The sequence below is a fragment of the Enhydra lutris genome, unplaced genomic scaffold (genome assembly GCF_002288905.1).
Source record: "Enhydra lutris kenyoni isolate GAN:26980312 unplaced genomic scaffold, ASM228890v2 scaffoldscaffold19, whole genome shotgun sequence".
Classification (NCBI taxonomy): domain Eukaryota; kingdom Metazoa; phylum Chordata; class Mammalia; order Carnivora; family Mustelidae; genus Enhydra; species Enhydra lutris.
In genome coordinates this window covers 2,798,455-2,825,120 of record NW_019154103.1, presented here as the reverse complement: position 1 = coordinate 2,825,120, position 26,666 = coordinate 2,798,455, and the positions used below count along the sequence as shown (strand labels likewise).

At 42.7% G+C, this 26,666-nt stretch overlaps 1 protein-coding gene across 1 annotated transcript in view; it reads right to left on the bottom strand.

Moving 5' to 3' along the window:
- Positions 1-26,666, bottom strand: part of LOC111148384 (synaptic vesicle glycoprotein 2C) — a 158,069-nt gene that overhangs the window by 67,022 nt on the left and 64,381 nt on the right. Inside the window, exon 3 of the mRNA XM_022504892.1 lies at positions 25,855-26,006. Coding sequence (XP_022360600.1) covers positions 25,855-26,006 — 152 coding nt within the window. The remainder of the gene's footprint in view (positions 1-25,854; positions 26,007-26,666) is intronic.

The window sequence follows — 26,666 nt, the reverse complement described above, 5'->3', positions numbered from 1 at the left end:
ATAGCCCCTTGTAGTGCAACAAAAGGAAAGGAATCTTCAGGGAAACCGAAAGGCTTAGACTCACACTGGGGCCTTAAGAATATAAATAAAAGAACTACTCATTGTATTGTCTTTTTATAGTCATTCTCCCAACCTCCAGGACTCCTGTGATGCAAACAAGGAGCTAGGCCCTCTACATCTGCTAATGGTGATGGGGAGTGTCAACAAACTTAAAAGATAAATATACAACGATGTCCTGAAAAATCCCCCAACCCCAATCTCTTATAGGCTAGAAAATCCCCCTTTAACATCCTGTGTGTACATGTTGACACACACACCCCTCTTGCCTCATGGATGGAACCAAAGTTCTTTGCTGCTTTTCACTGTAGTGTTTTAGTGGGGCCACTTAGTAAACAGTCTGGTCTGATTAATCACATCTCTTCCTGGCTCCAATAATTCCATTCTTTAAGTACCTTTAGATCAGATGCCCATCAATCACACAGCACCCCAAGCCTGCGATGAATCACTCACAGTTTCAATTAGCATACAGATTTAACAGCTGCCATTAGTGGGAACTACAGTCAGTGGAAGGAGCACAGCTGACCCAACATTTAAGACTGGGCAATGGCCCTAGAATCCAATCCTACTCACAACATTTGAAGCATCGACCATTCTTAAATCAGGGCTGTCTGTGAACTTAGGTCTGTCTAAATGATTCTGTGGATTCCCATAAAATGATCCTCTGGTTACTAAACCTGGTACTTTTCTTAGCTCATCCTTTTTGACTCCCCAGATCCTGCAGGAACTGAGCTTCTGTCTTTGCCCCATCACCGCACCATCCTGGTTCCCCTTTGACACCCTGGCATCTCTGTTCCAACAGGGTTAGCCCTACCTCCTTTTCTTTCAAGTTTTGGCTATTTAATCAATTAATTCATAATTAATTTAATCATTCCACAAATACATATTGAGGGCCAAGCCCTGGAGAATCAATGACGACAGCTTCCTGGCCACATGGAAATGGACAAATTAGGGAGATATAAAAATATAACTATATAGATAGCGGTTAGAACAAGGCATGACAAAATGAAGACAGCGACATATAGGGTGCTCTTATAGCTTACAGTTGAGAGGACTCGTTTCCATTTGAGAGTATCTGACAAGGCTTCCTGGGAAAAGTTGATATATCAGTTAAGTCCTAAGAATGACAAATGCTCATTAGGAAACAGGTATGTGCAAAGACAGTGTTCAGACCTTGCATTTATTCTTTACATGAACTCTTCACAAGTATATTCATGTTGTATGTTTAGATGCCTTACATACCCCGATAGACCTATGCTGGCCAACATGGCACCAGTAACCACATATGGCTGTTAGGCCTTTGAAATTGGCTAATGTGCCTAAGGAACTATATTAGGAGTTTTACTTAATTTTAATAAACTTAAATGTAGAAACTGATGCTTGACTCTTATTAGAAAACTGTTAAGTATGTTTCAAGGAACTTGAGTGTGAATCTACTTTTTTCAACTGTAAATCTCCTAAGTGTGGCAAGAAGCCAGTCCCTATATGAAGGAAGTACGTTCCAGAAGAGGGGGATGGCACATACACACACACTGAGAAGGAAACATATTTGGCATGTACAGAGCTGAGCAAGGCCAGTGTGGGTGGAGCACCATGAGCAAGAGAGAGCAGTAGGATAGGAGGTAGGCCAGGGACTCAGCCAGGTAGGTAAGGGAGGCCAAGGCAAGGACTTCCAAGTGTGATGGGAAGACACTGCAGGTCGAAAGCAGGAAATGGGAAATGGACCTACATTTTTAGGATCATTCTGGTTGCCTTACTGAGAATAGACTGGAGAGCACGAAGGGGAAGTGGAGCCATTAGGAGACTCTGGTACTGATCAATAGCAATTTATTGAACATCTTGAGGTACATGCAACAGGAAATGAGGACAAGTTAAATCTGCTTAGTATCTTACTACAAATTGAAAACAATCATCATTTTAAAAGCCATCTTTTTAAGAAGTCATTCTTCAGCCAACAATGTCACGGTGAGCCCACAGTATGTACATGCAGGAATGTCTCTTTGCTCTTAGCCTTGTCTTCGCCTCAGCTGAGGAAGTGTTAGAGGAAGACTTTCAGCTACATCAGGTAGTAAGATCCCTTTAGTATTATATTGACTGTAGAACTGACTTAGGAGTCCTTGTGGAACTTTCCATTGGATGTTTGCCAGTGGCTGACAGACTCATTCTGGTTTTAGAAGACATGTATTTTTTTTTCAATTCAGTGCTTTTCTGTAGTGCAAACATACCTACATACACACACTGATACCATTCTCTGAACACTTGCTAAGGTGACTTCCTCCTCACCAAGCATTTTATAGGAGTCATCTTAAATTCTATTAATTACCCAATGAGTCGATGCTACCATCTTGATTTTCTTGAAGAAACAAAATGTTCCAAGGTATCGCAAATGGTCAGTGCAGAATGGCTTCAAGTGAGCAACACCTGGATTTGAATTCCAGCTCCACGCCTACTACTGCATGATGCCAGAGCATTGTTTCACAGCAGTTAAAACAAAAAAAAAGTGGGTCCAACTTGAAGCCACAATGTCCAGTGTTTCTTAAAATATGGTCTAGGATATACCTATATCAGAATGTCCAGCAGTCCTTATAAAAGCACAAACTGGGGTAGGTCTGGAGTCTGCATTTTCAATAAGAAGTACAAATATTTAATCAGTATATTATTTATTTAGCATCTACTTGTAGGGCAGAATTAATATACTTTTAAAAATTGGTCATTTTACACTTACATATTACTTCTCTGGGGTACATGGAACTTCACAAAAGCTTCCCGTGTTTAGAGGTAGTGTCACGGTGTGGTGTCACCTGAAAAGAGCTTGAGATAAGGACTTGGGTGCAGGTGGTTTATTTGGGAGGTATACTTTCCTTCCTTGATATGAAGGAAGACAGACTGAGAGGGAAGGAAAAAAAACATGTATAAAGGATGCCTTGCTGAAGTGGTTTCTGCTAGGGCAACAGGAGCTCAGGCCCACTGGGGGCTCTCTAAGGCACCATGTAGAATGTGTCACAGAATGGTCCCTCCACAGGAGGTGAAGCTAAGGCAATTATCCACCACCTCCTTTTGCCTACTAGTTGAGGGCTGACCTCTGAGAATAAAGTCCTTTGCATTTTACAGCTGCATCTGTGTGGGACCTAGAGGTCTTTGAAAAGAGCCTTGAGCCCAAAAATCAGAAGGCCCCATAGCAAGTGCTTGTGGCGGGACACCTACTGACAGTAGGTGATGTCTACCTACTGTCTACATGGCACTGATATAAGGGTACTGGGGATGTGGACCAGGAACAAAATACATCTGCTTCAGGCAGAATTCATTACGGAACTGCCACTTAATCGCTCAGTTTGGGGTGAAAGACCAGGAAATCCACTGGGGCTGGCACAGAAACAAGAGCGTATTCCTTCCCACATGTGCCACACTTCTGTGCTGCAGTGGAGCAACAGAGAATCTCTGCGAAAACAGAGTCTTAAAGAAAAAAGACAAATAGATTCTAAGATTTAGGGGGTCTTCTGATGAAAAAGACTACCCTTTTCTAGGAGATGCTATGCCAAGCCACCTCCACGCATCACCCTTGGTCAACAAGCTCCTCTTGCACACAAAATATTCAGTCAGGTTTCTGGTGCTTCACTCTTCAGTAGCAACAGAGAGCTAAAGATCTCCAGATACTTAAGAAAAGTTCCAACATCAGAGAGACCAGAACAGAAGAATCTCAGAAAAACAGGTAATGTAAGGAGAAACACTGCCCACTCCAATCCCTCAAATCCCATAGCCAATGCCCTCAGAGATATAAGAGAACATAATGTGGCCATGCAGTATGGAAAGGTTGCACAGAAAAGGGCAAAGAACATGCCAATCTCTTAGTTTAAAAAAAAAAGTAAGATAAGACATGAAAACTCAATAGAATTGTTGAAGGGTAGAGTTGAAAAAGTGCCTAGAAAGTAGAACAAAGACAAAAAGATGAACAAAAGGGGAAATCAAAATATTAGACAATCAGTCTCGGTAGTTCAACACCCAATATACAGACATTCTAGAATGTTAGAACACAAAAAGTGGTGGAAAGTAATTATTGGGCAAAAAATCTCATGGGGGAATTTCTCCAAACTGAAGGACTTAAGTGTTTAAATTGAAATGACTCTGTAAGTCCCAGGAAAGTGAGAAAAAGAGAAAAAAGAGACACATGAAGGCATATTATGACCTTGACACCAAGAATAAAGAGAAGAACTTACAGAGAGAAAATACAGGTTGTATATAGAGCAAAGGGAATCAGAAAGGCATCAGATTTATCAATAATTCTGGATGCTGGAGGACAGTGGAGCAGCATCATCAAAAATTCTAAGACTAAATGATTTTCAACCTAGAATTCTATTATCAGCCATACTATCAATCTGGTATATGGAATGATTAGGGGAAGGGGAGGGGCAAGGGAGGGGAGGGGAAGAAAGAAGGTAAAAAGATTGCATATGTTAAAAAAAAAAAAAAAAAAGATTGTGTACGTCAAGAAGTCTATGGGTCCCAGAAATTGGGAAGCAATTAAGGAGAGCTGTGAAAGGAAGTCCCAGGATGACAAGTATATAGCTGACCCAAGAAACACAACAACCAAAGAACCCCAGAAGAAAGGCCTTCAGCATTAAGTAGTGGAAATGAAAAGTCATCTGATATATTTAATTATGTTGAAAACCACATTGAGAGGTTGTACATGTACAAAGATTTCATCAAACACATAGAATGCCAGGCAAATGAAAATGCAATGTAATTACTAACTCCAGGAAAAGTAAAAGGTACGTAAGAAAGAAATCATCTAGAATACTACTAGGATCTGCAGAACTCATAATGATATAAATTCTGATTACTGACTTAAACAAACATTATGAGTTTACTGTGCTGACAGCATAGGAGAAAAAGAATTTGGAGGTGGGGAGTAAAAACACATATTGTCTATTTCCATGCTAGTCAACACATAATGTGTAACAGACACATTAAGGGGAAAACAGTGTATCTACATAATTTGGGAAAAAAAAAAAAAAGAGGCAGATACAGAGAAAACAACTCTGGTTGTTAAAAGTAGTTGTTCCTGAAGAGAAGGAATGGAGGGTGGGGAGGGCAGGACATAGAACAATTTTTTATTATCATCCATTATAACCATTTTGTTGGATTACCAGGTGTTACATTAAACGTTTTTGGACACACTGCTGACATGGTGAGTGGAACATCTGCTACCAAAAGTGATCCATTTCATCCTAGAGAAAAAATGGCTCAGTTGAGACAAGGGATTTGTTTCCCTGTAGGAAAACAAGGGTCTTACCACTCAACTCCACAGCATGCAATTTCTAGATTAAGATCGGTCTTTTAAAATACATGCATCTTTTGATTTTGTATAGGATGGGGCTGGGGGAGATTGCTCACATCACCCTGTTTTTCGACACTTTCATCAATTTAGACACCAGTGGAGTCATCTATAGCAGGCACAATTAATGAAATACATTGTTTCTGTAAGTTAAGGACAAAAGAAACAAATGTGGATTCGTAAAATGATATTTCTCTCTGGATTTGAAAATGGGTCAGATGCCATTTTATTATGTTTATTATTTTTTAATCTTGATTCATCTTTTGCACTAAGCAAATCCCATGTGAAATTGATAGCCTGAGATTTCCAATATAAGCATTCACAATACACTTCAAAGCCAAGATTTTATGTCTTGAGTCTCTGCCATGTTGCAAACAGTGGCACTGCAGTACTGTTTATATATAAGATTTAATACTGATGGGATTTTTATTATTTTTCTTTATAATTTCTATCTTTTCTTCCATATATGTTTAGCATATTACAATTGTCCCAACTTAGAAATGTTTTCACTCAGCACAGTACACAGAAAGCTGTTTCCCTTTATCAAATATGTATGTCACGTCTTAGAAAAATCCACAGTGTAACAGGAAAAAAAAAAATCTACCAAAGCCTTGTTTGCCTTGCCAAAACATTTTATGGCTTCTCTGCATTTTACTAAGGATATTCATTTATTCCTTGAGTCTGTGTCTTTTAAAATATCATAGAATGTCTCATCACCATTTTCTTAATTACTTTTTCTTCCCCTCTTTCTCCTTGGACCAAACTCCCTTTGTTCTGTCTTTTTTCTGACTCTCATATGGAAAAATATCATTTAAATTAATCTCACTAGGTGATTTGATCCTGAAAGGCCAAATTAATAACCACAGGAAAATGAGAACATTGGCCGGCTGTAAAAGCCAAATGAAAAAATGAGAAACGAATGTCTTGCCATTTACCTACGTTCGTTCTTCCATCTCAACTGATCAAACATCTCGGTCTGAGGAAATGTAGTATGTACTTCTGACAAAGTCTGGCCAGACTATGTAGTTTCTCCAGCTTTTATCTCTTGATTACAGTTACTGCAGGAGGAGCCGTGTGAAATCGCTCACCCATGTCACCTTCCATTACAAATCAGGTAAGCGCGGGCTGCCCTTATGATTGGCCATATTATACTGCACAAAGGAAGTTTCAATTTCCCACTGAACTCTGAACCAGAGGGAGAAGGGAATAAATGAGCAAATCAATAATCTTTTCCCTGAAATAAAACTATGATCTATAATGCTCTTACAGAATGCCAGGATGCTTGTATTTTTCGGGCAGGGGCCACAGCCTCACTTGGGCAACCAAGGAAAACAGAAGCCTGAAATGAGGTTGCTACTTGCTGCTCAAAATGCTGCCTTGTTGAGGAAGCAGATGATGTATCATAACAAACCTTGTCTCTTTGGATCCCTCCAATTTGGAAATCACAGCACCATGGCCACAAAGCATTTGGTTCTTTGAGTTAAAACCTCCAATTAGTTTTCCTCTGAAAATTTACTGCATTTTTCATGTAAGACCACTGCAGGCAGACCTTGAAATATGCTGTCCTGGGTTTGGTAAAAGGGGTGAGTCACTTGGAATTGGGCTTTAAAATTTGAATAATTTTCTAAAGAAATATGTATAATAAAGACTCACTCATTGTGAATTTTTGATATACACAATTTCGTTGGTGGCAAAAAGGACACATAACAAATTACTATGGCTAGGCAGTTCTAGAAACAGAGTAGGTGGTTCTAAACTACTAGCTCCATTAAATTTAAATATTTATTGACTAGCCTGCTATGGTCACACAAATCAAACTGATAGGCCCATTTACATCCCAGCTTATAACAGTGCCAACACTTTAAATAAAACAGCATTTGTTTAGAAGAATTATACATATGGAAGCCTTCCTAATAAAACTTGTCCCTCTATATCGTGCATTAATGCAGTTTCACTGTTGTGACATAAAAACGATTTCAGTAACAACCTTCCCAAGACCAGAAGAACAGCAGCCGTGAGCAGCAACAGCACCAGCTCACAAACATGGGTGTCTTTACAGACCAGAAGGCAGGTGTTTTGGAACCCTGGCAATCATTCTGACTCTAGGATATTCACAGGTGCTAATGAATCCTGCAGATTCCTGCACTGGACAGAGATTTCCCTTGGAGATCTCCTTATCACTCCTCAGCCTTTACAAATGACCTGCGATAGCGCCTCAGAATAGGACATTGGAATTAATAATGAGGTGCATGCTTTCTAGTGCACGGGTGTTAGGGACTGAGGCTTGGAGAACCAAAGGGCATGGGAGTTTAAGTAAGAAAAGAGGTTATCTGATTCTTATTCCGGGACACTCTGCTACTTTAGCTCTGCTCCTCACTTGGCTTATGTTCAGAAAACATTTTAATTTATTTACTAAATAAACTCCAGTAAAACTCTTGACATTTTTTCAATCTTAGGTGCAGGGGGTTGAATTAATGACCCTCCCAACTACCACAGTCTCAACAGGATTGTGGGAATCATGTGCGTATTCATTTCCCCCTTTTATCAACATTCCCACTCTCTTAGTGATTCCCCTAACACCCCCATGCCTCTATGGTTTCTTTTTTAAAGAAAATTTTCTTATTGAAATACAGTTGACTTACCATGCTGCACCAGCTTCAGAAGCACAATGTAATCATTCGACAACTGTATACAATATGTATATATTGTATATCACCACAGTAAGTGTGGTTACCATCCATCACCATACAACATTATTACAGTATTATTGACAATATTCCCCATGCTTTCCTTTTCCTACTGGTGATTTGATAAGTGGAGGTTTGCATCTCTTAATCCCCTTCATCTAATTCACTCATCCCCTCCCCCCATCCCCTTACCTTCTGGCAACCACCAGTTTACCCTCTGTATTTGAGTCTATTTCTATTTTTATTTGTTCATTTGTTTTGTTTTTTTAGATTCCACATACAAGTGAAATCAAATGGTATTTGTCCTTCTCTGACTCACTTATCACTTAGCATAATACCTTCTAGATCTATCCACATTGTCCCAAATAGGAAAATTTCATTTTTTTATGGCTGAATAATATCGAATTGTATACACACACAGACACACACACACACACACACACACACAGTATCTTCTTTATCCATTAATGTAAATTGGTACAACGACTCAGTATGGAGGTTTCTTAATAAATTAAAAATAGATACACTAAATGATCCAGTAATTCCACTCTGGGAATTTATTTAAAAAAAAAAATCACCCTGAAAACTGTAATTCAAAAAGATAAAGCCAATGTTGACTCAAATTTGAATAAAATCCTTGTAAAACAAGTAGGGGGTCCCTTAACTTACAAAATGGCAACATGCTAGGTTCTTCAATTTTTTCTTATTTTCACTCAGTGTGGTATCATGTCACCATTACTGTTTCTAATTGATGCCAAGAGTGCCACCACCTTTCACTAACCCACCCTCTAGTGATGGATGGATAGACTGCCCCAACTTACTCCTTTGTGGGAGGCTGCAATAAGGCTTGAGACAGGACCAAACCAGGCCCTGACTTGTGCCTCCTTAAAAGTCCGAATAACAAAAGGTTTAGGACGGGAAAAGTTGAGTAGCACTGAGAAAGGGTCTGTGCTACGTGTTGTGCGCTCGCCTACCTTTCAGGTTTGCTGTATTTGCACTGGCATTAGCCATTTGACGTCACGAGGAACTCGTGGTTGTTTAACTAGACACAGGTGTATTGCTTCTCCTATTATCACTATATATATGGCGTTAGTACTTCGAATAAACTTAGCACTGTTGGACATCCTCCTCAGTGCTCCTCCTGCCCCCATCTCTTTGTCTCTTAATTTCTTTTCACCATTCTCTTACCCTCACATTCCTGGTCGATTTGTCCCGCCGGCCACGACACTCCTTTCACAAACAGTACTGCTGTGACCATCCTTTGGTATGGCCCCTGATGGATGTATGTATGCATTCCTCAGGGTATATACCAGGGAAGGAGTATGCTATGTCAGAAGGTATTTATTTATACATTTTGACAAGCATCATCTGACCACTCTCCAGAATGCCTATACCAGAGTACACTTCCTTACCTAGGTTAGAAGACTCTCAGTTCAAGGCCCTCCCACCCCAAACCTCCTGTTTTCCCTTACATCCAGTTTTTAGTCACTGAGGCCCCACCTCAGCCTGGGCTTGAGATGGAAGGAAGGCTTTGTCTCCTGCACAAGGAAGGCCTTTGTCTCTGATCCCTACAGGAATATGGGGACTGTCCACGCGCACCACTATTGACATATATCCTCACTCCTCCAGGGGGCATCATTTCACCCTCTCTTAGCAGAAAAAGGGCAAACAGTTTTATGCCTTAACATTCTAGCTGCTCAGCTCTAGATTTTTCCATGCTTTCCACTTTTCCTGCCAACTCTTCCTGGAATGCAGAAAAAGCGAGCTCTCCTTAGAGTGACAGTCCCATTTCTCATTTTCCAAAGTGTCTCCACTGTGACATGCCCCTGCTGAGAGCCGCAAACTCTCAGGTCAGCGTAGCACATCTGCTCTGTCACCCCTCAATCAGGCTCTTCCTGCTCTTCAAACCATGACCACATGCACAGGCTTTTCTTCGAGAAACGCCCAAGTGGACCTGATTTGACTGGAGTGGATTATTAATAGCAGGGAAAATCTCCCAGACAGTGTGGTGCCTAATGAGTGTCTGATACCGTAAATAAACCCAAAAGTCTGGATCCCCTGAGCAGCCGGCAAAGGATACTGAGATAGTCCTTTAGAATCCAAACATGCATCAGAGGCCAGAAGATAAAAGGAGAGGAGCGGAGGTGGGTGGCATAGAAACAACCCGGAAGTCCAGGAACCACTGTAAGTTCCAGTAACTTAGCAGCAGCTAAGTGACAGAACTTTAGGCAACAGAGAACTATTTCTCATCTCCCTATTCTAAGCCATTGCTCCTGCAGGGGCTCAGAAGGAGTGAACCAGGATGACATCAGCCAGTTTCTCCCCTTTAAGCCACATCAGCCCCAACCATCACCAAGATGGGAACTTGTTCCTAAGACCTTGATTCACAAAGGAAAAAAAAAAAAAAAAAACAACCTCATAGCACTAGCTTATGTAACAAAAATAAGTAGAACTATGTGGGTATGTTAGATCAGATGTGAAGAGGGGTCTAACGTCCCTGCCCAGGTCATTTGGTGACTCAGTTCAACAAAACACTTATTGTGAGCTAGTCCGGGCCAGGCATGGTGTTCTGGTTCCATGGAGATTATAAAGATGACTAAGAATTGATCTTTGGCTTCAAAGAGTCCAGAAATTGCTTAGGGTATTTCAGAAAGATGCATTTTTTAAATTGAATCTATAAATTATGGCTGTGGAAGAAGGCAGAACTGTGCCTGGTCACATAGAGCGTGTGAGGCACCATGGCCCAGGGGTACGATATTTGGGTCAGAAAGGGGGAAATGCCCTTGTCTACAGTCTTTCTTTCCTTTCTCCTTTCTAGTAGTCCTCTGCCCTCTCTCCACTGCAGAAAGAGACTTCACTGCTGGCCCGGCAGCACAAACCACACATGGCAGAGAGAAGATGGTCACGGAAGGAGCTGGTCCTGCTGGTTGCTTACCTAGTGCCTTCTGCCCCGTCAGCTCCTGGGCAGGACAGGCTGTCACACACTTTGACTTTCATCTGGGTTCTGAGAGGATGCTTCTGAAAATCTTCATAAACCACCAAGGGCAAATCTCATGTAGGATGAGGACACCTGCCAATCAGACATGTTGCCTCCTGCTACTTCTCAGAAGGTGCCTTAGGTTCTTCGCCCTTCAGCCGGCCACTGCTGAGGTCCTGCTCTTTTGGGGCCACTAGCTCACGTCCAACTTCTGACCCAAACTAAGCTCTTGCTCTCTCTGGTCACTGGGACTCCACCCCACAGCACAGCTCCATTTTCTCTGGTTTGAGGGCATAGCTGTCCCATAGGTACTTGATGACCAGGAGTCCTACCTGCCTTTCTCCTCAGGAGATCTTCCTCCCACTCTGGTTTCCAGAGAGGCACCATCTCTCCCTCAGCAAAAGCTGATGACTGGTCTTCTCTCTTCCAGGTCATGTTAGCTCCTTTCAGCTTAAAAATGGTTCCTCCTGTGCCAAATTTAGCACCTGGCCTACAAGTACATTCTGTTTGGTCCATACAGTGCTTTGAAAACTTTTTGAAAAGATGAGGTGATTGTGATAAAGCCAGTTAGGAAAACAACTTGGCAGTTTCTCATCAAGTTAAAGATATACTTACCAAACAAGTCAGCAATTCACCCCTCAGGTATTTACCCAAGAGAAATGAAAACCTCGTTCACACAATGACTTGTACTCAAATGTACATAATTAATCCTAATAGCCAAACTGTAAACAACCAAAAAGATCCATCAATTGGGGAAAGGATCAACAAGCTGTGACCCATCCATATCGTGGTATATCACTCAGTAACTATAAGACATGAACCCCCAAACCCTCAACTACAAAGAAGAATCTCAAAGACAATATGCCCAAACAGAATACAAGTACAAAAATTATGTGCTGTATGATTCCGTGTATAAGAAATTTTATAAAAGACAGAAACATATCATTGCTTACCAAAGACCAGGGATGGTGCAAGGAAATTGACTGCGATGGAGTACAAGGGGATCTTTTTGGTGATGGGAGTGTTCTGTATCTTACTGGGGTGGTAGTTACACAATTGTAAACCTTTGTCAAATCTCATCACTTAAAACGGATTGATTTTATTGTATGTGATATTCATTTCCTATTGTTCTGCAACAAATTACTGTACACTCACTGGCTTAAAAGCCACACAAAGGTATTATCCTACAACCCTGCAGGTCAGAAGTCCAAATGGATCTCACTGCCCTAAAAGCAAAGTATCAGCAGGTCTGCCTTCCTCATGGAGACTCTGGAAGAGAACAGGTTTCCTTAGCTTTTCCAGCTTCCTGGGGCTTCCCACTTTCCTTCGTTCATGGCCCCCTTCCTCTATCTTTAAAGCAAGTAACCTCAAACTGAGTTCTGCCCAAGCTGTCACTTCTCCATCTTTCTTCCCTACTCCATCTTCTGCTGTCAAAGGCCCCTGTGATTAGATTGAGCCCACTGGAAAATGTAGGATCATCTTCCTATTTGAAGGTCTGATTAGCAACCTTAATTCCATCTGCAACCTTTATTATCCTTTGCCATGGAAACTCTTACATTCATAGGTCCAGAGGGTTACGATGTGGACATCTTTGGGGACCATCATTCTGCCTACCACACAGGTAAATTATAGCCCTATAAAAATAATTTAAAATTTGACTGATTAAAAATTGGAGAGAATTCATATAACTATCCAGAATTCTGCTCTCTCCCAGTAAATCTGGCCACACTAGGCATCAATAACTGGTTGGATTAAAGCTGTTAGGGCTGAGTAGCTGCCAATCCTCAACAGAGGGCATGGACTCTCTCTTTGCCTCCATTCCCTTTCTTGTCTGCTTCATGCATACACATCGCCTGCCTGAGCACTATGATATTTAAATTGGTCACTTCAGTAGTAAACTGTTGAATCAGATGAAACCAGGAGTCTCTAACTTTTCACAACTCATCTTCCCTTCTTACCTAAGGTTTCCCCAGCCTTCCACCTAATCCTTCAGGCTGATGTGTTCCCTCCAACTAAACTGTAACACGATCTGTATGTTAAAGGACACATGGAATTCAAAGTGGCCGGGGCAAGGCTGAACTCCCCAATCCACAGTATTTGAGAAAGGGGTGCTTTGTGCCAACAGGCTGCAACAGGAAAGACTGGAAGCAAAGCTCGATTTCAAGGTTGTTCTTTGTTATCCAAGACCAGATGTTTCTGTAGACTTCCACCTTAGCCTCAAAGCTTCTCCAGCTTCTAGCACTGGGCCAATCACAGGGTAGATGCCCCCCAAATGTTTGCTACACCCAAAGTGTGGTGTTACATCTCATCATGTAATTTCAATGAGGGTTCAATCTCTGTTAGTTAAGCAGTAATGAGGATTCACTTCTAGGAGCCACTTCTTCGTGGGATAATTTAGGCTTAGGAAAAAATAAATGGGTTCCACGACCTTCAAACAGTTTCCCAACCCTTGCCAGTCCCCTCATTAAGACATGCTTCCAGTTGTTGAGAAGACTGGGTGAGGGAACGTGCAAATGGCTGAGACAGCGCGTCTCTTCACTCCGAATGAATCACACAACCAGCAAGAGCATCCTCTCATTAGCAGGATGGTCCATTTGACTCACATCTATGGTAACCAGCCTGCTCTGTTTTCACCCACATTTTCTTTTGCCATATTTGGTCTCCTTGAATTTTTGCCAAATTTAGAGCCTGGCCACCGCTGTTTCCCAGCACATAGCTCTCAGACTGTTTTCCAACCTCTTTGCAGGTATCCCTTTCAAGCCTCATGACCACCATTTGTCTTATACATTACACAGTGTGATGGGCAGCACAGCCAAACAGCTCACTGAGGGGTGGGCATGAGGGTGAGGAAGAGTGGACAGTATAACCCAACCTGTCCTCAAGTGGAGGCGTGTTCCAATATTACATAAAGATCAGGCACCTCCTGAAGAAGAAGTACCTCCCATACTTGAGAAGGATCCCTTTAGGAAATACTTCGTTGCATAGTAAGATTCCCCTCATCATGCTTTCAACCTCAAACTCTGTCCTCCTTAATCATCTATTTTTCTAAGGTTCCATTCCAGGCATTAATTGTGCATCTTATGAAATTAGTTACATTGGTATCCTTTCTGTGGTCCAGTTGTGCCAAATGGCCACATTTGCTAAGATGCCACACCTTTGATCTTTAACTGGGATTGTTTTGGGACACTCTAAAAGCAACTCAGAGTAAATCTAAACTCAATTTTGACAGACAGCTATATAAAATATAGATACTAAAAAAAATATATATATATATATAGATACTAAGTCAGTCCATAAGAGAATAGGAACTTCCAGGTCATTCAGCACCAATGCCTCTGATGTAAAAATTAAAGTTCAGTTTACTTCTTACAAATGAAAGAATACTGCACTTGTTTAAAAAAAAAAAAAAAAAAAAGATGGGCAGCTCTACAACCTTTCATCTTAACCATCTGGGCCAGTGGAGGGATTACACATTTTGGGGACCTCACTATGCATTTGGAAAAAAGGTGATGTCCAGGTTCTCCAGCTTGTACCATAAGATGTCAAGGAAACATTCTCTACCTCTCCATAGTACTGTGAATATATCTCTTGCCCTCTAAGCCCGCTCAGTATTATTGACAGAAATCTTGGAAATGGTCACCTCCTCAAACAAGGAACACTTTAGAAGCTTACAATTTTTATGTCCCTCCAGGTGGAGCTTGATTTAGAAGCACTGTAATTAGTTATCAAGACTTGGTAATGGTGCTAATTGTAAGCCTTGGAAAAAGGATCTAATTAGGTTAATGATGAATTCAGCCCAGCAAGTATATTCTCAGAATAGCTCTTTTCAAGGAAACACACACGCACATGCATTTTGTCTAGTTCAGAATATACAAATGTTCAGAGAAGTGAGATGGGCAGTTCTTTTGAAACATAAGGATATCATAAGACCTTATTTAAGGGAGGAAAAAAGATCGGTGTTGCAGAGTTAAGTTTGCAGTAGGGCCTAACAAGAAAAACATTAGAAAAAAATCTTAGCTTCCAATGACTTTAAAGGGTAGGTGAATACGCATGTACTTCTGATGACTAGAAGGTTCCCTGTTTGCTAAAACCATAAGAGGTGGTGTTATGACATGAACCATGTCTCCCCAAAATACCTATATTAAAGTCCCAATGCCTAATGTGATTATATCTGGATATAGGTTTCTAGGAAGTAACTGAGGTCTAAAGGGTGGGGCCCTGATCAAACATAAGAAAAAAGAGATCTCTGTCTCTCTGCCACGTTGAGGACACAGCAAGAGGATGGCCAGGAAGACAGCCCCCAACCAGAAACCGAATCAACTACCACCTTGATCTTAGACTTCTTAACCTTGAGAACTGTGAGAAAATAAAATTCTGTTGTTTAAGTCACCCAGTCAATGGTATTTTGTTACGGCAGCTCAAGCAGACTAGCACAGGTAGGGTATGTACATTTTGAGCTAGAAGCTGGGCAGAGCTAATTCTCTGCCTAAGCAAGGAAAGCAGGTGGGCAATTCAGTCAGCTTCCTGGAGGAAGAAGACTAGCCAGTGAAGTCGCATCCTGTGGGAGATGGAGAGAGAGAAGATGTAATGCAGCCTTTCAAAGGCACACAAGTATCACATAAAGATTGATGAAGTTGTGGGTTATAAGGCATGTGATGGAAAAAACCTCTTCTGTCTTTTATGACATTTGCAGTAAGGTAGTTTTTTTTTTTTTTAAGATTTTATTTATTTATTTGACAGAGATCACAGGTAGGCAGAGAGGCAGGCAGAGAGAGAGGGGGAAGCAGGATCCCCGCTGAGCAAAGAGTCCGATGCGGGGCTCAATCCCAGGACCCCGGGATCATGACCTGAGCTGAAGGCAGAGGCTTTAACACACGGAGCCACCCAGGCGCCCAGTAAGGTAGTTTTTAAATGATTGAATTCTGGGTTTAAATGGTTTCCCTATGGCAAAGGATGGAGGCATGAGTCTTGCAATGCTTGCCAAGGGGCTGGGACGGCAGGCATTACCCAGACAGGAGAGGGGAACAGTATTTGTCACATGGGTTGTATATGCACACTGTAGAGACCATCAAACAACGTTTGGCTCCAAACAACCCTGTGGGCTGCTCTTTGAGACGTTTCTTAGCTTTGACATGTCTGGAAGACATTTTGAAGGAATGAAGATCAGAAAACTGGTTCTAATTTCTAATCTTCCATTTTCTCAGTCTCTTTGGGAAATGATGAACTTTCTATGCAACAGGTTCATCATTCAAAAAAAAAAAGGGAGTAACACTTACTGTTGCTCTTGTTTCTAAGGTAATTGTAATAAATATGATGATAGATATAAAAATGCCTTTCCAAAAACACATTATTAATTTGCCTTTTCCTTTTTAATTTGAAGGAACTAGGGTCACAGATACTTGCAAGATAATAGAGAGAGATCCCATGGTCCTCTTCACCCAGTTTCCCTCAATGCTTAGAAATGTTTTGTTCTGAAATTACCATGTACAGTATTAAAAGCAGGAAACTGGCAGTGGGATCATGTGTAGCTCTTCGTCATTTTATCACATGTGTGGAATTATGTAACCACCTCCATATTCAAGATAGACACCCTTCCATCAACTCCAAGATCTCCTGGGGGCTAGCCTGCTGTAGTCATGCCTGCTCCCTTTCTCCTCACTCCCTCTAACCCCTGCTAACCATTAACTTTTTTTCCAGTTTGTTATTTGTCCTTTTGAGAATGCTTTTTTCACTCAGCAAAATGCCTCGAGGCCTATTCAAGCTATTTATCAAGTTCCTTTTGTTGATGAGTTATAGCATTCTGTGTTATGAACAATGATGTGCAAGTTTTTGTGTAGACAAATTTTCATTTCTCTGGGTGATGGTAAATGCCTAGGAGTGCAATTGTGGGTCATATGTTAGGTGTGTTTAAATTTTTTTTTAGACAAACTGCCAAACTATTTTCCAGAGTGGCTGCGCTATTTTGCAACAAGTAATGTATGAGACGTGCAGTTTCTCTGAATCCATATCAGCATTCAGTATCACCATTCATTTGTTAAATAAATTTTTTATACTATCAAATGTTTATACTATTTGTTCCCAAGGTTTCTCAATATCAACAGCTCTTGGAGAAGGCATCTTTATCTATAGTAAGTGAAACCAACTTTTGTGGTTTTATTTATTGTAAATATAGGTGCTTTTATCTCTTCTGGAGATCAAGTTCTCCAAGATTTATGAAAGATCTAGTTCAGTGATTAGGCTGGGATTCGCATTTGCTTTGGGAAGAACCCAGGGGTCTAGTCAGCTATAATCTGAGGATAAGGATGTCTGGTCTGCTGGAATGATGCCCAGAATTTGCATTGGGTAGGGATCTTTAGAGTGTTGTCCCGAATTTTCTGTAACCAACATGTAAAGGCCACACTAGCTCAAACTATACCTGCCTCATATGGACCCAGATTCTCCTCCCTGACACATATTATTGCATGTGAAGTGCTCTATCCTAACTAGGGCCTCAAGATACTTTGTCTAGAATGTCACATGTTGGTAATCATGCCTTTCTAACAGCAGGTGCCACCCCTCATGATTGAATCTTGCACAGAAAACTCCACCATCTTTGAAGAACAATTAAACCACTATCAAAACTCCTTGGTGCAGTGGAAACTGAAGCTGTGTATTTTGAGCTAATTTCTCTTAGGCTGGATGCGGGGGTTTTTTGAGTCTGGGTGTTGACATTTTGAGTTTGTTCACAAGCCATGCCAGCCATCTAAGGAAGGATTCCCTTGGTTCCTGCCATTTTCTGAGACTGGATCTCTAGCCTTCCTGGCCATTCTATGAGCTGCTCAATAGCCTTGTGATAAATTCCTGGTCTGGTTAAGTTAGCTTGACTTGCTTTCCATTATGTGCATCTAAAAACTGCCCAATACAGAAAGACCACACTAAAATTTAAATCAAGAACCATATGGACATTTTAAAAAGACTTTCTAGAAGAAGAATGAAATGGTAGAGCAGAGATGGCTAGTTGTCTCTCAATATCCACTCTATCTTATTTGTGTTCTCTTTACTGCTTGGTTATAGAAGATTACATTTCCAAAACTCTCTTGTAGCTAGGTACGCTAGCTGAAGTTCTGGCTAATGAGATTTAAGTGGATTTGTGTGAGATTTCCACAGAGATTCTTAATGGCAGCACAGGTGTACCTTTATAGATCTCTCCTGTTTTGTCCTGCCTAGAATGTGGACCTACTAGATGAAATGCACTAAGAATGGTGGATAAAAGGAATTTTGAGTTAAAAAGAATTGGGCCTTTGATGGGTGGAACTACCATCCCAGTACTAGACAGCCCCCATCCAGGCTTCTTTTAATATAAAACAAGCTTGTATCTTGTTCCTGCCTCTGTTGATTTTTTTTTCTCTTATATCCATCAATCTTAATGTTTTTTTCTCCCCTTAGTCAATCCTAATCTTAACTAAGCGATGGTAAAGAATGGAATGTGGGATTCTGGGAGAACTCAAAGACCAGTGGTTTCCTAGGAGCCAAGAGAAAGGATTTGTTGACTTCTAGCTTCTATGTCCACATCTACTTAAAAATAAAGACAGCTATTACGTCTGATACCAGCTGTAGTTATTTCAATTTTTTTTTTTAAGATTTTATTTATTTGACAGAGAGAGAGATCACAAGTAGGCAGAAAGGCAGGCAGAGAGAGAGGGAGAAGCAGGCTCCCCACCGAGCAGAGAGCCTGATGCGGGGCTCGATCCCAGGACCCTGAGATCATGACCTGAGCCGAAGGCAGAGGCTTAACCCACTGAGCCACCCAGGCACCCCTAAGCTGTAGTTATTTCATACGCCAATTCATTTTGCTAACAACTGGTCTCATTTAGTATATGTGCTGGTCTCATTTAGAATCCTATTTTTTTTATTTTCTGCCTTTAAAAGCATTATTCTGAGAAGAGGTGTGCAGGCTTCGGTGGCTGCCCAAGGGACGGATGAGCAGCCCAGCTGTGTGGGGTCACCCAGCACCGCCAGCAGCATATGCACCTGCAGCCTTGCCTGCCCACATGTGAATGGGAAAACTGTCATATTTTTAAAGCCCCTATCTCTGTTTTCAGACTGTGAGTTTAAGATCAATGTGCTTGGCACAATGTCTGGGACACAGAAGGCTCTCAACAAATGACTGCTGCCCCTCTGTTTCTGAGGAGCGTGAATGGCAGTGGGAGGACTTGAGCACCATGATAATTGCCTTAATGCACAATAGAAGAGGTGACTCCTCCACCCTCGGAGGTCAGAGTGAGGATGTTGAAAAGCACTTCCCAGAACTGTGCAGGACTGGCAGGGGGTGGGGTGGGTGGCAGGTGGGGGATTACCTGTACCCAAGCAGACACATGTTTCCCCGGGTGATGCACTTCCCATGCAGAGAGCGGCGGGAGGGCTGGGGGTGGGGGTGGGAGAGCTTGTGGCTCTAAGAAAGGAGGTATCCAGAACATCTGAACAATGGCACACACTCACTAAAAACATAGCCATACACTTGACTATGAGAATGCCTCATATCCATTTCTTAAGCTCTTAAATAAAGACTTTGTTGTTATTATTTTGGGGGCTGATGTATCCTTTTAACGTTTGAGGAAAACTAAGTCATAGAGTGAAGGAAATCTGAGCCCAAGAGTCATTTTGTTGAAATCAAAGATTAGATGCATCCTAAAATGCACAAATTAAGAAATAACACTGGTGTACACTGATGTACCAAGGGGATTCCCCTTGCAATGTCTTACTCAGATACTTAAGCATAAAATCTTCAGTGCCATGACATTCAATGAGGGATGGCAAAGGTGGGTGGCAAGGCTGGGGGCACTTGGCTGGGTGGGTAAGTGGGACACAGCTGTCACCTGTCACCTGGAGTGGATGCAGAATACTTGGCATGCCTTACAAGCTCTGTTCTCGCATCTTCCCCCTTCTTATCCACCTCCACAACCTTCAAATGATAAGCACACAACTGAGAGAATATGGTCAGGAAAAGGGGAGTATGGTCTCTTCACTCTTCCAGTTCCTTCTTCATACCCTTACCTCAACATAAGCTCCATCTGTGGAAATAAAAGACCGCACTTAGTGGCCATGCATGTCAAGCATGGTGTAAACACTTTATGTACACAGTGCTTGAACGCAGCAACACTATGCGGTAGTATGCCTGCTTTCTAGACAAGGAGACGGAGGACGAGACAGCCCAAGTAACCGTCCTAGAGGTGACAAAACTAGAGAATGGCAGAGCTGGCTTGGAACCAGGCATGCTTTAGATCTAATCCTATGCCAAGAACCACTCTGCCTCCTACCAGGTCCAGAGCATAGGACACCTTCTCCCCAAGACAGCAATGGCTCTGCCAAGGTCCCTGTAACCTGCTGGGCTGGCCAGCATCTCTGCTGGCAGGCTAGGACAGCCAGGTTCTTGTTCCTTCTACCTGGCAAGAGCGGCCCTGGGGCCTTGAAGGTGGGTCTTTGTATAGTTTGTGTTCTTCAAATATTAATTCGTCCAACCAATAACTGAATGGAAGATATGGATTCATTGGGTTCCAGGTAATCCAGGTTTTATGGTATTATTTTTTTCCTTGAATCTCTCTCATTATCTTAAATTTTTTCCTGATTTTTCCTTTCTGCTGACTCCTCTGATCCCCTCACCTGCGAGGTGAGGTTTATTGTTTGGCACTCCTCGGCTCCTTCTCCGTCTTTTCCTGTAGCTTGGAGCTCGTGCTGGACTGCGCTGATGGAGTCTGGGGCCCGTGTAAGTGAACCTGACAGCAGAAAAAGCTACCAGTTTTTGAGCACTAACTATGCACTGGATGTTCCAACATGACTGTCATGCTTAACCCCCAGCACGATGCAGAAAATGGGATAGGAGACTGAAAAGCTTGACAAAGGTCATACCCAGAAGCAGTGTGGCAGGGATTCGAGATCAGCACTCACTCCCCCTATCCCTTCCCTTGGCCACAGTGCTTTTCCAATCATGAACAAAACGCGATACCCTCGCCTGTTTCCTTCTTCAGCCAGACAGTCATTAGACTATGACTAGACTGTGCTCCCTTCACGCTGTTTTATCACGAGGGAGTAGAAATGTATTAGCTTCCCACATCACAGAACTAAAGGAAGCAGGCACATCTTGGTCAGGAATATGTGAGGTTTTAAGTCCAGATCTCGAGATGCGGCTGCTGGGGGAGCTGGGGGTGCTGGGATGGGCCTGGCCTTCAGGGTGCCCCCAGCTTGGCCCTGGGAGGTCTGCGGTGAAGGGCGGGGGGTGATGGAGGCTGTGGGGTGGCTGCAGTGCAGCGGGCAGCCCCATGCGCTCTGGGCTTTAAGAGCTGAGGTATTTTGTGCTGAACGGAGAACATTCCCACTTAGCTAATTGAATGTCCTTGCTTCGCACAGTGGTGCCCCTCAGCAGGGGACAAACCTCATCTGATGTGCACACGAATTTCAAAGAGAAAATGACGTGGGAGGGTTTAATGGAGCAGACAGTGCTGTAATCCCAGGGCAACTCCGAAGCCCGGGCCAACGTGCAAGCTCTCAGCGGAAGAGGGAAAGTGCTGTGAGTCAGCAACCTGTTCCATTTTCCCCTGAGGCCCAGGGGCTTCCATTAATGCAGTGTTTGTCCTGATTACTGAGGGGAGGGAGGGTGAAGGAAAAGCATCATCCCTGTGCTATCTCTTCTCTCACAGGGATCCCAGCTGCTGGAAGGAGTGGGTCACAGGGGAGGTGGCTGGCAGGAAAGGTGATGACATTCAAACACTCTGCCTCCTAAGGCTGTGTCAGAGTGGGCGAGGTAATCTTCTGTTGCGAACCTTCAGATGTTGGAGACCGTCTGCAGGGAAATCTTCATCCCCACCGGCAACAGTGTGAAGGTAAAGCACCATCATGATCCGAGGCTGGTCCAGAGACGAGGCCTCGGCCAGCTGGGTGGCTCCTTCTGTCGGTCAGCAGACCCTGGCCACAGCCCGCATGTGAACTCAGGAGCCCTTGCAGCTGTCCAAACCCTCTTCCTGACTTTGTCTAACCTCCGAAGAGTCCTTCCAGATTTCCTTGCCCATCCTGAGTGACCACTCATGGTCTCTTTGCATAAGAAGTTTGTCTGGGAGTCAGAATTCAAGCCTCTTGAAGGCTTAGGTTTCTGTGCACTGACAGCCACAAAACGCAGAAAGAGAACACCACAGACACCTTCTTACCTGCATCACTTATCATTTGAATTGCTTGTGGTGTGGATGCCAGTTTTTTATTCTTTCCCTCTAGCACAAATCCTGTTACTGTTGTGAGATGGGCCAGTACTTGGCTCTGAGTTGTTCTACGATGCTCCCAGGTTCCTCCCCTGCTGGGTGAAAACTCCATCTGCTGTCCAGGTGCTGGTGCTCAGAGGTCTCCTGAATGAAAGAGGATGGAGGCCCAGGGCCCGAGTACTCTCCTTTTTCTATAAGCTGTGACACCATTTATACTAGGCAGAATTTCAGAGGCAAAAGAAATCTTTTCACTTTTTCTGAGGCTGCAGGGAAAGTGGATGGACTTAACAGCTCTTACCGTTTTAAGTCAAAAGATGTAGCATTGAGAAGAAGACAGAGCAAGATGTCAAAGCTACTTTGTAAGTGGTTCTCAGCCACACGAGTGGGGAAAGTCCTTTAGCCTGGATGAACACAACAATATGGAAACCTAAACGCCCACTGAATAAGTCAACCATGCCAGTCAGGCTCACGCTTCGCTTTGCGCCCATCTGTAGCCCCCCTCCCTGTGCATACATGGTGAAGCCTCAGGGGCTTCCCAGATCACCCCCTGGCAGAGGTAGGAAGCTGAAGATTCTTAAACCTGGCTGCAGAGAACCAGCTTTAAATGGCTTTAAAAACCATCCATGCAGAATCCCCAACCCAGATAATTAGATTCAACTGATCCGGAGTAGGACCCAAGCGTGGGTATTTTCAGGAGGTAACGGAAGTGGTAAATTTTATGAACAAATATTTATAAAAAAAAGTGTAACTCCCATATGGTGACATATGTAAATCTTAAGTACCCAGCTGAATGCATTTTTATAAATGAATACTCCTGAAACACCCTCCCCCACACCAATATAGAGAACATCATCAACCCCCAGAAGCCTCAACACAGGATTTTTAAAACTAAGTTCTTTTCTTTTGAGATAATTAGAGGTCTCAAGTTGCAAGAGCATAGCAATGAACTCAGCAAGGGTATTTAAAAATCTCCCCTGTTGATAAAACTATACAGACAGGCTTGTTTGCAATAATTGTTGCTTTGGCCACATTTCTGGCCACGGAAAGCCTTCAATAAAGCATGGGTATAACGTTTCAATATTCTGTGACTGATTTCTTAACCAGGTCATTATTTCTCAAGGTTCCTTTAACATAGAATTAATGCCAGCCTCAGATATACTTAATTTTGTTACATTGTCATTGGGGTTTTTTTGGTAAACTTTTTATGAATTGTTTCTGATTCACAGCCTCAGCTCTTTCCAGTTATGTATGGACTAGGCAGACTGTTTTGCTATAAAAAAGAATATCTTATGTATGCTTGAGAAAAATAAAGGTGGAATTACACTCATTTTTTGTGGGTCAGCCACTAGTTGATGGTTGGTGAGTCCAGAGGCAAAATCTGGAGCCCACCATGGCTCAAGGGTAGGGATGTGTGAAAGACAGGAGTCTGAAGAACAAAATACCCAGTGAGGAAAAGCAAACAAACAAACAAACAAACAAAACCAATCAACACCCAGGCCTGTGGAAAAGTGCAGACTGCAAAAGCCAATCTGAGTTCCGAGTTTAGGAAGACCAGCTAGAGAAATTCTACAGGATGGGAAGGGGACCAGGAAGAAGGGTCAGCAAACATCCAGGAGCCAAGGAGCTGTGCCGCCATCTGGGGTTAGAAAGAGGCTGGCCTCAGAAGGAATCCAGCTGCCCAGTGAAGCAGTCAGCAGTGACTTGCTGGGTGAGCATCTGGCAGACTGGCCAGTGGGGCTGCCCCTGCGTCCACTTGGATGACGCAGCTAATTTTCATTCATACAGAGGTTGCTTATGGACTAGGGCGGCTCCAGGAGCAATGCTGAGGAAAGCCGGACTCTGCCCGGGCTCTGCATCTCCTTTTTGTCTCTTCATGCAGAGCTCCTAAGAAGCAATTCTTCTTCTTCTTTTTTTTTAAGGTTTTATTTCTTTATGTCAGAGAGAGAAAGGGGGGGGGGCGGGGATGGACAGAGGGAGAGGGAGAAACAGTCTCCCCACTGGGCTGGGAGCCTAACTTGCAACTGGATCCCAAGACCCCTAAGATCATGATCTGAGCTCAAGGCAGAGATGCTTAACTGACTGAGCCATCCAGGCGTACTGAAGCAATTCTTTCCATGGCAGCTAAGTGGGTTTTCCATTCCAAACGGCCAGTTAAGTGGGTTGGGAGCTAGTTCTGAGGGTGGCTGAGGTCTTCGGGGCCCAGACAGAGAAGGAGAATCACCTGTAATTCCTTGGATGGTGGGAGACGACAAGCCTTATGGTGGGTGTGAGTTAGTACCTCTGGGAGGGTATCTCTGGTCCTGAACAGACCAGAGTCCAAAAAAGGAAAACCCACCACTTGCGCTTGGCACGCCATACTCAACTTAAGTGTCTGGCAAGGAAAAGTTCTCTTTAGGCCAAGTAACCAATTCCTTATGCCTTCCTTGTTATTGTTATATACAACATTGATTTGCATGTAACTTTATAGGTTTATTAAAAGAGTGTGACATGCATGAATTTTGTAACTCAATAGGATAAAGCAAATTACAATGAGTTCAAATACTAAAGTTTACATCTTGTCTTTGATTTTAACAGTGGATCAAATTCACTCAGGGTTGTTCCCTAACAAACCTAGGCTTTGTAGCCAAAATTGCTCTGTTTTAAAACAAAAGCAGGAAAAAAAGAAAATGATCCAAAAGCAAAATTTTGAAATCTAATTTTTCACCCAATGATCAATTAGATTTTAGGTTGAACAAAGAGTGAGTTTTTAAAGTCCACATGTGGTTTTAATTTACATAGTATTCATAATTTGCAAACTTCAACATGTTTGCTCTCTTTCTCTTTCACACATACACACAACCAGAAAACCTCCCCTCCCCTCTGTCTTGTTTATTGGATTTGATTCCTGGATTCTATGAACCTCTCCCTGCATTTCACTATTTGTGGGTGAAGCACCTGGAAGTTTCTGGCTTCTAAGCAGGACAGTGCTGACTGCCCAGAAACAGGAGACCTTAAAGTGTTCAGAGGTGACAGGAACAGCTTAGAAGAAACTCAAGAAGGATCTGGCCAGCAAGGACAGTTGAGTCATCTCTTAAGTTCTACAAATAGATGTTCCATGACAAGACAGGATGCTTCCTGCTCTCATCCCAGTTCTCAGCTGCCAGCAGAGGCAGACTGACATGGGGTTGAGCTTTGAACTAGACCTAGAGGGGATGAATAAAGGCACATGTATGTGCCTGATGTGTATGATAGTCCCCAAAACAATGGTAAGTCATGCTGCCTTCTATGCCGATTATGACCTGTGTCTCCCCTGATGTCCATTTGGGTGGGAAGCCTAGAGTTGATAGCACATAGAAAGCCAATGAAAGTGATCCCTTGAAACACAGCAAAATGCAGCAATATTCCTACAGGACTCTTGGCATGGTCTTACCTTCTACAGATCTCTGTACAAGGGAGAAAATCCTAGATAAACAAAAGGCAAAAACTTGATCATGACAGTGTTGTTCTCAAACCAGCACTGACAAAACAGGAAAGGGACAGAAGGAAGGCTGAAGTCAAAGAAGGTGATGCCTCGTTCATGCCAGGCCAGCCTCTTACCATAATGCGGGATGATGGCCCAGGCCATGGCAGAGGCGTAGATGCCGCCAATCATCCAGAACATGCACAGCCAGCTCAGATGCTCCCCCCGCTTCTCTCGGGCCAGCACTTCCGCGAAGTAGGAGAACACCGTGGGAATGGCCCCTCCGATCCTGCCAAGAGCGACAAAGACTATATGAGATCAGAGCCAGGACAGCTGTGGGAGATGCAAAGGGAAGAACCAAAGCAAGCTTTAGCAACAACACTCTCTCTTTACCCCCAGCATATCCAGGGATGTATATTTTCTATCATTTTGTAACTTTAATATTATAATCTCTGTTAAATATAGGTTTATTATCCCTCCGGAACCTGTAATTAAGGGATGTCATCAAAAGGTGGCAGTAGTGCCCTAGTTATGGGGTTTATAGAGCTTACCCTTGCTTAAGGATCAGAGGGGTTTCTGCTCCGGTTGACTGAATGTTCTACACATTTGCAAAAATTACAGTATTGGATCTAATCTCGTGAATATTTTAATGAACTCATTTTTAAAAAGAGGTACTAGGATATGTCCTAGTCAAAGACATGGTAACTTTAGAAAGAGCTTCAAGGGGCACCTGGGTGGCTCAGTGGGTTAAAGCCTCTGCCTTCGGCCCAGGTCATGATCCCAGAGTCCTGGGATCGAGCCCCACGTCGGGCTCTCTGCTCAGGGGGGAGCCTGTTTCCTTCCTCTCTCTCTGCCTGCTTCTCTGCCTACTTGTGATCTCTGTCTGTCAAATAAATAAATAAAATCTTAAAAAAAAAGAAAGAAAAAAAAAAAGAAAGAGCTTCAAACA